The sequence below is a fragment of the Corvus brachyrhynchos genome, unplaced genomic scaffold, assembly GCF_000691975.1.
Source record: "Corvus brachyrhynchos isolate BGI_N302 unplaced genomic scaffold, ASM69197v1 scaffold223, whole genome shotgun sequence".
NCBI classification, from domain to species: Eukaryota; Metazoa; Chordata; class Aves; order Passeriformes; family Corvidae; genus Corvus; species Corvus brachyrhynchos.
The window spans coordinates 605446-616841 of NW_008237174.1; the positions used below are offsets into that span (position 1 = coordinate 605446).

General features: G+C 47.4%; 1 protein-coding gene across 1 annotated transcript in view; it reads left to right on the plus strand.

Moving 5' to 3' along the window:
- The first annotated feature begins 2827 nt into the window (after nt 1–2827).
- Nucleotides 2828–11396, plus strand: part of HDLBP (high density lipoprotein binding protein) — a 21282-nt gene continuing 12713 nt past the window's right edge. Inside the window, exons 1-11 of the mRNA XM_008629526.2 lie at nt 2828–2935; nt 3472–3584; nt 4517–4671; nt 5138–5353; nt 6982–7188; nt 7648–7863; nt 8679–8885; nt 9090–9197; nt 9721–9825; nt 10260–10338; nt 11004–11143. Of these exons, the coding sequence (XP_008627748.1) occupies nt 3509–3584; nt 4517–4671; nt 5138–5353; nt 6982–7188; nt 7648–7863; nt 8679–8885; nt 9090–9197; nt 9721–9825; nt 10260–10338; nt 11004–11143 (1509 nt within the window). The 5' untranslated portion in view covers nt 2828–2935; nt 3472–3508. The remainder of the gene's footprint in view (nt 2936–3471; nt 3585–4516; nt 4672–5137; nt 5354–6981; nt 7189–7647; nt 7864–8678; nt 8886–9089; nt 9198–9720; nt 9826–10259; nt 10339–11003; nt 11144–11396) is intronic.

Here is an 11396-nt window from a genome sequence, read left to right on the forward strand (position 1 = left end):
GCGGGGCCCAGACGTGGTGGCGGGGCCGGCGCTAGTGGAAGAGTAAACATGGGGGATGGGTCAGGGCTGCCCGCGGCCAGGGCTGCGGTCGTGTTGCACTCTATGGTGTACTAAGTCGGGAATCGCTACGAAGGGAGACTGCATTCTGCCACACAGCAGCTGTGTCAGCGTGATTCCCCCAAAACTGGGGGGCCTGGGCCTCCAATCTCTGAGGAAGCTCGTCGGGTTTCAGAAAGCAAGTATTTTCATTTGTGTCCATTCATCAGCCAAGAGATTGCCCTGTCCTGCGTGAACGTTTGGCAGAGGACAGTGCCTACCACAATCAGCCCAGTCCTGTTGCTATGTGCGGTTCTTGCTGCATGGGATTAAAAAAGTGATCATGTTTTTATTAAATATACTTTTAAATAACGTATAGCTGACATTTCCATCCACAAAAGCTGATTGTATTGGCAGTGTAACTCATGACTTTGCCTTTGTTTCTCTTCATACAAATGTTTGCCGTGTGATTAGCTCTGCCCCTTGCTGGAGGTTCTTTTTAGGATGATTTCGTTCTCATTACTGAAGTGTGCTCTAGACTTCTGTAACTTCTTTTGGTGCACGAGGCCAGCACCACAGGCAGTGTATCAACCAGGCAGTTTGAAACCTGTTGACCCAGTCAGCTGCACACTGGCATGACGTAGCTGTAACCTTAGTTTCAAAACCTAAGTGGGAAGCCAAGGAGGTGTAAGATCCAAATGCAGTGCTTGAGCTGCTGGTTTTGACATTATGTTTAAAATACCATTCTAATGGTTGCCTCTGATTTTGGCCAGAGATTAATCCCTGGGGCCTACAATATACCAGATGCTTGGGATTGCTGGAGATGAGGAGTATTTGTTCTTAGCTTCTTGTATGGGTGACGAAGCAGAAATTCATATGGATAAACACTGCCCTTTGATTTCTCATTGAATGTCTGGCTGTTCTCTGAGGTGGAGGCAGCAAGGAAGATCTCTGCAGCTGGTGTGTACACAGTGAAACCAGCAGCTGTGCCTTGAGGTTGTGGCTTTCAAGTAGGCACTATACTGGGTGTCGTTCACTGGTTTCTTATCCTTACCCTCCTCTAAGGAGCAGAACACATGCAAAATCAGCCAGGTGGTGTTTTCTGGAGAAATGAGAGTTATAAGCACATCTGTGCCATTAGCAAGGCAGAGCCAGAGCTTGACAGCTGTTTGTGATGCCTAGGATGCTTCTCCCTCCTGGCCTCGTTTGGAACTTGCCATGAGGTGGTGGCACCCTTGTTAGTGACCCAACAGGCTGGAGGAGCTGCCACGGAGCCTGCAGGCCTTGCCAAGATAGTCTGGAACAGGTGCCATGGCACTAACTTGCTTTCCTTGGATCTGCAGCAGCTTGAGCCATGCAGGCATGTGCCATGGACACATAACCACGTGTTACACTGTGGCATAACCCTGGACAGCAAGGAGATTTCTCCAAGAAAATAGGTTACTAGCCAGAGTAAAAAAAATCTGCTCTCCAGGTTACTAGCCACCCTTTCTGTACAGCAGCAAATGCCTTGCAGAGATCTGCATTGCTGCAGCACCTGTACTTCAGCAGCATGACTGGCTGTCCTGGTACCTGCTGCCTCATTCCAGGATTAATTGCAACATTAGCTCTATTGCTCTGACAGCACAGTTTGTGCTGCCTTCTGCCTGTAAAAGGCGTGTTGAAGTAGGGGAAAAAAACAGCCTTGGCTGAGGTGCAGATCAGGCCTGTATGACTCTTGCATCACTGCTCTCCCTGTTCTTCCCTCCTTCTGCCACCATCAGCTTCCCTTACTGCATCATAGCTCTAGCATGATGTGAGACACCCCATCAGCAACGCTGTGTTTTTAGGAGTGGCACCGGTTTGGGGAGCTTTTTCTAGAACAATGAGAGGTCAGAGATGGCAGCTGTCACTTTCCTGAGAAAGCGATCAAGTTTGCTGTACAGAAGATGGTCCAAGCAGCACTGCAGGGTGTGTGTGGGAGAGGGGCCCCTTGTCCCATGAGCAGGCAGAGGCACTGGATTTTAGGAGAATGCAAGCTCTGCTGAAGCACAGCTCTGGGGGACTCTGGGTGTGGATTTGGTACAACTGACAGAGTGTGTACTGTACTGGCTTTTACATTTTCACTTGTATTCCTAAACGCTTTTTCAGTAAATCTGCAGATCCGGATTCAGGAGACGGAAAGTCCTTCCCAGCAGTGTCTTTCTCTTCCTGCTTCTGTCTTGTGTACATGTTTAAAATAGTCCATGTAAACCAGTGTGAATTTTCTTCTAGCTTTCAGATTTAGGTGTGGAGACAGAATTTCGTGCCTGGTGCATGATCTTATTGCAATAAAAACTGCAGAGCTGGGCTGCCCGGCAGATGAGTGTCAAGAGCCCTGAGTGTTTGCCTTAGTTTGTGAGGATGTCTATGTTGATTCACCCAAGCTCCACTGAACTACATTCCTAACTTGTGACTGATGGCAGTGTTGTTGGCAGGTTTTCAGGTTGTTAGTCTCTTCTGACTAGAGAAGGTCTTGCTTGCAACCCTGAAATTTCATGTCTTGAACATCTGTTATTAATTTTTTGCCTGATACTGTATGGCTACTCTTGTAGCCAGTGTGATGAAAGAGTAACTACTCCAGACTTCCTGCTGTGAAGTTTGAGTAGATAGTGGCACTGCCTGCAGAGCTAGTAAAACACGACAGGTGTCATGTATGAGGAGATGCAACTGGGTATGAGAGTGTTTTGGATAAGGTGCAACTTTGAAACATACAGGTGGTGCTCTGTTGAAAGTTACAGTAACAGGGGTGTCATGGTTTTCTGTTGTCTTGGACCTAATTTATTTATTTTAATTTCTTTTTTTCTATAAAGCAAAAGCTGGCAGGCTGACAAACAGGCAGCTTACAGGACGGACTCTCTGGCTACTGACCATTTAGCTGGTAAGTTCTTATTTTGGTAGAGCCAAACATCTTGCTGAGCTTGCTAGACAGAGTGGCTTTCTGAATATGTCCCTCAGTCAGGCACCTCAGTAAGTTTCTCAGGAAGAGGCAACTTTTCTTATCTCTTTTCTCTCCAGGGATACACAATGGTCTTGGACTGACTATCCAGACGTTCACATACTCATTTAAAAATTGCCCGCCATTAATAATGAATAGATTGATTAGACCGTACTTCAGATTAATTAGAATACACTTTAAAAATTTGTGGTGTCCCCCTTTCCAGTGACCTTCTTAGGTTACACATCCTCTGCCTTCTTAGGGAGGAGCTTAGGTTTGGTGACGACTGTAGGGAGGAAATATCCATCCTGAGTTCCTGTCTGGTTCAACAAGGAAATTGGGCAGCTGATGGGCACTGTGGGTGCTTTTCAGGAGGATGACTGGAAGAGTGCTTAGTAACATACACTTTGTCTTCCTGGAGTGACTGTGTGCATCCTGGGTGGTGTTGGTGATAGTGTTGCTGCCTCCATCTCTTCCAGTGGCATACCCGGATTGTGTGTGGGTGGGAAGTCGACAATGAGCTCTGTGGCAGTTTTGACCCAGGAGAGCTTTGCTGAACACCGCAGCGGCCTGGCCCAGCAGCAAGTGAAAGGTGAGCAAACACAACTGAGTTCCTGTGATGTACCTCTAGATCCAGACTGCACAGGCAAGATTCCTTGCTCTTGCACAAGCTCGTTCCATGTGTCTGGTTCCCCAAAAGTGTGCATTCTTCATTCCTAAATTAGCATTTTGCTAGACTCTAGCTTTGTACCTCCAGCAGCGCAGTGATGATGCTGCACAGTGCAGGGCTGTGAGGAGACAGGCCTGAACACTTCAGAGAGTTCTGGCTAGCAGTGCTGTCAGCCCTAGGATGGGGCACGTGCAAGAGTGGGGCACTGAGCTACACGAGAACCTCATGGATCAGTGTGCTGGGCTGTCATTTCCACGCTTTGCTCAGCCAGGTGCTGGGGGTGGTCACTAACCCTGTGAACTGACTCAGTGATGGGTTTTGGCATCTGTCCCCAGCTGCAAAGTGCCCCATTTGGTATGGCCCAGTGCACAACTGAGTTGAACATAATGTACAGGCCTACAAGCTTTGTCTAGACTTTGCCCTGACTATAGCCCTTCTCTCTGCCTTTTTCCTGGGCTTATATTTGTCTTGTCCCCTTCTGACCTGCACCCTTGCTCTGGTCCTTTCACTTCCTTCTGCTCAGCCTGTTTTCCCCTAATTGAACCCCTCTTGACAAAGTTGGCAATAAGGTGCTGCTTGCTGCCACCATTCACTTGCATGTTCACTCCCTGCACCCACTGTGCCAGCTCAGACAAGGCTGGTGGTTTGTGGCATTCACTGCAGTCTGTGCTATGCTGATGTCAGTCGTGCTCCAGACTTGGCAGCCCCATAGGCATAGCTGTAATAGGATTAATAGCAGGGCACAAGCCATTTGCTCTCCCTTGTTAGTGGTGCCTAATTGCAATTGCACTGCCTGTGAACAGGGGCATTTCTTCAGGCAAAGTAACTCATTTACCCTATTTGCATTACTCTAGTTACAGCTTTAAACTCTGAAGAAGAGAATGATCCTCCAACCTACAAGGAAGCCTTCCCTCCACTCCCTGAGAAAGCACCATGTTTGGAAGCTGCCCAGGAACCTACTGGTCCCTGGAGCAAAATTCGACCAATAAAGGCTTCTGTCATCACTCAGGTTGGTGGGAGTGGATGTCTTATGTCCTGTCTTTTCCCCGCTCCCAAAAGTACGTGAAGTGAAGCATTCCCTGAAGTATGAAATCCTTGTTATGTCAGCTTCTTTGTTGTGTTTTACCCTGGTACTGCAGCTGAGAGCTAGGACTGCTCTGGAGGGGAGGGATGTGTTGGAAAACTGTCCAGAAAGAGCTCTGTATCCCTGTTCCACAAATAGCTGAAGCAGGCCTGAAGGGAGCATTGCAGAATTCCTGTAGTGAGTGCTAATCCCCCTTTAGGAAGACTCCTAGTGTGGGACAGACTGCGTGCTGCAGTGCTCCTGCACTTCCCTGGGCACAGCTGGTTGATGCAGTGCACAAACCTGGGAGGTCAGCTTGCCATTTAAGTCCTGTATGGGCATGAGAGAGAGAGAGGAGGCAAAAGCACACTGACAGCTTGCTGTGCCCTTTTATCTGTCTGTGGCTGGGCAGGTGTTTCATGTGCCGCTGGAGGAGAGGAAATACAAGGACATGAATCAGTTTGGAGAAGGCGAGCAGGCCAAGATCTGCCTTGACATCATGCAGAAGACAGGAGCTCACCTGGAGCTGTCTCTCGCGAAGGACCAGGGCCTTTCCATCATGGTCTCTGGCAAGCTGGAAGCAGTCATGAAGGCTCGGAAGGAAATTGTTGCTCGACTGCAGACTCAGGTGAGGGCAGCTAACTGTTTCTCACTTGATCCCTGCTCTTCCCCAAGACTCCCAAATGCTTTGAGACCCTTGGGTGTGTGTGCTTATAAGCCAAAGAGGTGTTATTAGATGACTAATTCAGCTTTGCCATGTATTTTCAAAGCACACAATTGGCAATTTGGAATGGAAATGAGGCTTAAAATAGGGTTCAAAGTTAATTACAGGCCATGGTGTTGCATGAAGGGTGGAGTCTTCAATCTGTGACTTTGTGCTGAGGTGCTGGTGCTGGCAGGGTACAGGCCCCTCACACAAAATTTGTGGTGTGTGAGAATGGAATGGTGCTTTCTCTGAAGTCCTTCAGAGAAGAATGTGGAGGGTTGGGAGAAAGAAGAGTAGAGAAGAGGGAGTTCTGCCAAATGCTGAAAGCTTCAGATCAGGGTTCTGGGTTGTGTAACTTGAGCCCCATTGGTAAGTAATTGCAGACTCCTTGTTTCAGTTGCTTCTCCTTTCAGTCCTCTGAATTTTGATTTCTTGCCTTCAGGTTCTTGAGTTCATTATCAAAATGGTAGTTCTTGTTAAGATATATCACAGCCAGGTGTCATGGTGTGTTTTAAAGTGTAATGTCCAAGGTAGTTAATGCAGTAGGTAGGTAGTACCGTATCTGCTCAGTGCTGTTCAGCCTGTGTGTCATACCCTGCCAGAGGGAAGAAAAAGGGACAAACCCTACATAATGTGCATCTTAAGAAATAGTTTAGGTTGTACTACCACAGATCCATACCCCACTGTCCTCAAATATCCCTCCTAATTGGCCCCAGGTCTGAAAGGTGTGTCTTGTGTTGCAACTTCTCTTAGGCTTGGCTGGCCTAATGTGGACAGAAAGCTGAAGAGTCACACCAAGTGATCTGGCTTTGATTTGATTTATTTCTTTTTCTATTGTAGGTTGAATTGTAAGTGTCTAGTTAGTTAGTAGTTACATATTCACAAGGATCAAGAGCATAGTAGCAATCCTAAACTATCAGTAAGGTCAGTAAAAACTCATTGAGAAGGGAAGAAGCCAGGAATCCCTGTTATAAACCAGCCCTTTAATGCTAGATTGAGAGAAGCTCTGAGGACCCCTCTTTTTCGAGAGGAGCCGTCTAGAAGCAGTCCCTGAAGCAGCGTGTGCTGCATTGAAGACACCTTAGCACCCAGTAGTGGTAAGCATATTTGAGCTCTCTGCCTGCCGGAGTAAGTTTCTGGTGTTGAATTTCGGTTTCCTAGGAGTCAGACTATGTCTTCTTCTCTGTAGCCTTGGCAGCAGATATCAGAGTTCAGATAAACTCTACCCCAGAGCTGTCATCCCAGTTGCTCTCTGGTGCTGAGAGACCGTGAGACAGTGGTGTGTAGACACCTCCTCATCTGTGCCTGAAGGCCTTTGCTTATTCAGAGTATTGCTCCTGGGCAAACAGAAGGCTTTGGAGGGAATAGTGGGTTTTAGACTCCTGGAATACAGGCACCATAGATCTACTCCTCTGGTGTAGTATCAGTCTTTGGACAGGATGTGCCAGAAGGCATTGTGTTTCCTCCTCAGTTGTGCCACTAAGCAGCATCTGAAGAGCTTTCCCTGTGCAGGCAAGGGCTCTCATAGATTCTTGGCCTTTGTGTTGCAGGCTTCAGCGACAGTTGCCATTCCCAAGGAGCACCATCGTTTTGTCATTGGAAAGAATGGTGAGAAGCTGCAGGACCTGGAGCTCAAAACTGCAACCAAAATCCAGATCCCCCGCCCAGATGACCCCAGCAACCAGATCAAGATCACTGGCACTAAAGAAGGGATTGAAAAGGCCCGACACGAGATCCTGCTTATCTCTGCTGAGCAGGTACTTCAGTCCTGTGATCTCTCTCATGTTATTATCTGAACGGCCATTTTGGTTCTCCATGGTATATTAGATGTTTGTAGCCACGATGGGCACAGCCAGTGTTAACACTGTTAGTCTGAACGGAGGTGTATACCCTTCCACTGGCTGTTTGATCACTGCTTCCAGGTTCTGCACCTTCTGGTGCACCCTTTTATCCGTCTCTAAAGTCAGATGAGCACTTTTTGTACTTTGAAGTGAACCATATTAGATGCCAGCTGAGATAAGACGGGAGATTACAGACGTGAATATCATCAATTTGGAACAGCACTGTTTTTAGATGGAAAGGGATGGAGCCTGCAAACTGGAAAGGGTGCTTGGGCTAGAGTGTCAAGCAAGACAGCACTGGGAATTCAGCTGTATGTGGCAGAGATGGTAATACTGACAGCAGTTTCCACTGAGGACTGTTCTGGATACTTTTAGGATAAGCGTGCCGTGGAGCGGCTGGATGTGGAGAAAGTGTACCATCCCTTCATTGCTGGCCCTTACAACAAGCTGGTGAGTGAGCTCATGCAGGAGACAGGGACACGCATCAACATTCCTCCGCCCAGCGTTAACAAGACAGAGATAGTCTTCACAGGGGAGAAGGAACAGCTAGCCCAGGCTGTGGCTCGTGTTAAGAAGATCTATGAGGAGAAGGTATGGACGGTCCCTAGAGCTTCCCATCTTCCCCCCACCTGCTCACAGCCCTTCTTCCCTTATTTTTCTACTTCTCTGCATCCCTCAGTTCCATACTCCTCGTGTCAGCTCTTGCTCAGCAGCCCTTGCAGTACATGGACCTGGGTCTTGTCATTTCCTTGCTCAGCAGAGTGGGACTTGGGGTGATTCTGCCGAGGAGGTGACAGATCTCCTGCTTTTTTGTGTAATGGAAATTAGCAGACCACAAAGAGCTCTCTGGGTGCATGTTTTCACAGGTGCTGCAAAGGAAGGAGGGAAATGTGAAGGCTACAGTGTGGCCAACTGACAGTATCAAAGTTGTTTCATGAGTAGAAGTTGCTGAAGAGTAAATTTCACTTCAGTTTATTTTCCACTGCCAGCATCACTGTGAATATCCTTGTTGTGGGTTGTTGGTCTGTTTTTCCTCATGGTTACGTCTGTTTTTGTACCAGTCTGAATTTCAACACAGATAATCATCTTACAGCGTGGTGTTGCATTACAGCACTGCCTGGGGACAGCTGGGCATTGTGCAAGGGCAGGGGTGTGTATGTGGTCTCTTCCATGTAGTGTTCCAGGGAGCTTAAACAGAATTTTTGTATTTCACCTGTAAATTTTTGAGAATAGGGCTTTCTGTAGGCAGGATCCCAGAGATGCTAGAGTACTGCAGAACTCCTGTGCTCACCTTTGCTTTGATCTTTCCTGGGTGCTGAGCTTCACTGCATCTTGTGTCTCTTCCTTTCACTTTTGTCCTTCCCTGCTCCCTTGTGATTGATGCTCCAGTGCCTCTGCTCCTACAGAAAAAGAAGACTACTACCATCGCTGTGGAGGTGAAGAAGTCCCAGCACAAGTATGTCATCGGCCCCAAGGGTAATTCCCTGCAGGAGATCTTGGAGAAAACTGGAGTGTCTGTCGAGATCCCACCCACTGACAGTAGCTCGGAGACGGTGATACTGCGAGGCGAGCCTGAAAAGCTTGGGCAAGCATTGACTGAAGTCTATGCAAAGGTACTGACTGGATGGGCCAGGCCTCCTTTGAAAGCCCCACAAAGATACATCCCTGGGCTCTGACAGGTGGAGGGGGTGGTCTCTGTCAGGCTGCCAGAGATGCAGCTTAGAACTCAATAATGAGGGTGCAGCATGGGAATTGGAAGTGAATTTTTGTGAAGGCCTCTTTCAGTCTGTTCACCCAACAGCTTCTCTGTCTCTCAGGCCAACAGTTTTACCGTCTCCTCGGTCTCAGCCCCCTCTTGGCTTCATCGTTTCATCATTGGAAAGAAAGGACAAAACCTGGCCAAAATAACTCAGCAGATGCCAAAGGTATGGATGAGCTATTAGCTTAGCAAAGTAGAGTATGGTTTAATCCAGCTCACTCTTTGTAGAGAGAGAAATGTATTTTAGCATGGATAAAACCAGGGAGGAAATGGCACAGATCTTATAATATTCAGGGGAACTACCAAATTCTACTGCCTCGAACACTTCCCATCTTGTGTTACTTTCAAGGGTTGAGTCCTTCAAAGGAAGCTTTATGTGTTACTATTTGGAGAATTGATGTAGTAGGAGACCTGGAAATGCTGACTTCAATGAGGCTTCTCCCTGGTGAGTTAGATGGTATCTGGAGAAAGGTTAGGTGAGGAACTTCTCCAAAGCCCTTGCAGACTCCAGGACAGCATGAAAATTTTATGCTCTAGACACTGTGATGTGGCCAAAATTGTAACTTGCCTACTTCTGAAACCATGTGTACCCTTAGTGGTAGGGATTGATGGTGTAGGCCTGACTGACAGCATTGACCTGGCTTGTGTCTTGGAAAATTCTTACTGATTTCCTTGCCTTGTGTCTCAAGGTTCACATCGAATTCACTGAAGGAGAAGACAAAATCACTTTGGAAGGACCTACAGAAGATGTGAATGTGGCTCAGGAACAGATTGAAGTCATGGTCAAGGATCTGGTAAGTTGGTGGTACTAGTTCTGGTATATAAGAAGAAAGCAGGGAAAGGTGGGGCAACAGAGCAGAGATAAAGTGTAGGTCACATCTGTGAGTATTTTCACAGGCTTAACAGACCTTGCAGAAGGCAAGTTGTGTGACAGATGAACAAAAACCTTGGTTGTGAAGCTTTTCTTAAAAAATCACCAGCACATCTTAAGTCTTTTGATGCAGAGAAGGGAAGATTCTCTTTCAGTCACAGCTGGAGAGGCATTTAAGTCCCTTTAAATGTTTCACAAGCATGGTGCTCTCAGCTCAAAGCAGAGGAGTGTTCTGCTCTGCTCACTAGCAGGAGGAGTGCTTGTAGCTTTCAGCTGGAGTTAGTGCCTGCACTGGCAGTGGGCACAGGCAGCAGCAGAGGGGGCCTGCCCTGCCTAGCCCTGTACAATTCTTTATAGATCAACCGGATGGATTATGCAGAAATCAACGTTGACCACAAATTCCACCGACACCTCATTGGCAAGAACGGAGCTAACAGTAAGTGGAGTGCCTTTCTTATCCTTCCTGTGCCCAGACTCTCTGTGAGTAGTCAATCATATCATGGCTCTGCAGCTCAACCAGGGTGCTGCCTCCATTACATTGCCTCTGCCCTTCTGGAGTGAAGTTGGCACAAGGAGATAAATGGGCAGTGTGGCCTTGGAATGGCTTTAATGTATTGGAAATGTCAGGGAAAATTGAACAGATTACTTTGCCATGTCCTGGCAGAACTTCTGTATGTTGGGGAGGTTGGAGAGTTGTCTTTTATTTTTTTTTCAAGTTGGCCTATGTGAATTTCATTTTAGAACTGAGGTGGGGGTGGTAGAAATCTGCATGGTGAGTTTCTCCCCAAAAAAGAATTTAGGATTAGAAATTAATAAGTATCTTCTAGTCTAAATACGGTGCTGTTTGGGGAAGAAACAGATGCCTCACTCTGGCAAGTGAGCTATTGGCTCTAGATGCCATAGTATTTAATTGTACAGATTCCTGTGTAGCACAGATCTGCTCTTGCTGAACCCCAGAGTGAAGAGGCACTTTCCTCTGATTCAACTCCACCCCTCTGGCCTTTCCTCAGAGGCTGATGTACTTCTTAAACAGCCTCAAAGGTGTCTTTGCTTCCAAATCTTGGCCTAGCAGAGTGTGTCACCACATCCCTTTCCTTGCAGTTAACAGGATTAAGGACCTCTACAAGGTGTCTGTGCGCATTCCCCCGGACAATGAGAAGAGCAACCTGATCAGAATTGAAGGAGACCCACAGGGGGTCCAACAGGCCAAGAAAGAGCTGCTGGAACTCGCTTCCCGTATGGTTAGTGGGATGTGATGCCTGGGAGGGTTTGAGCTCTTGTGTTCCCTAGTAACCTTCTGGTGGAGGTGTGTGCCCCTTGGCCACTGAGCACTTGGATCTCATGACAAGTGCAAGTTCCTTTATTCCCTTGGATCCCCTTCTCAGTCAACCTAGAGTGACTTATGTCTGGAGGAAAAACACTGATGACAAGTAAGCTGTTGGGCAGCAAACTGGTAATTACAAGTACGTGTCTCTCCTGCTGAACACTCTGTGT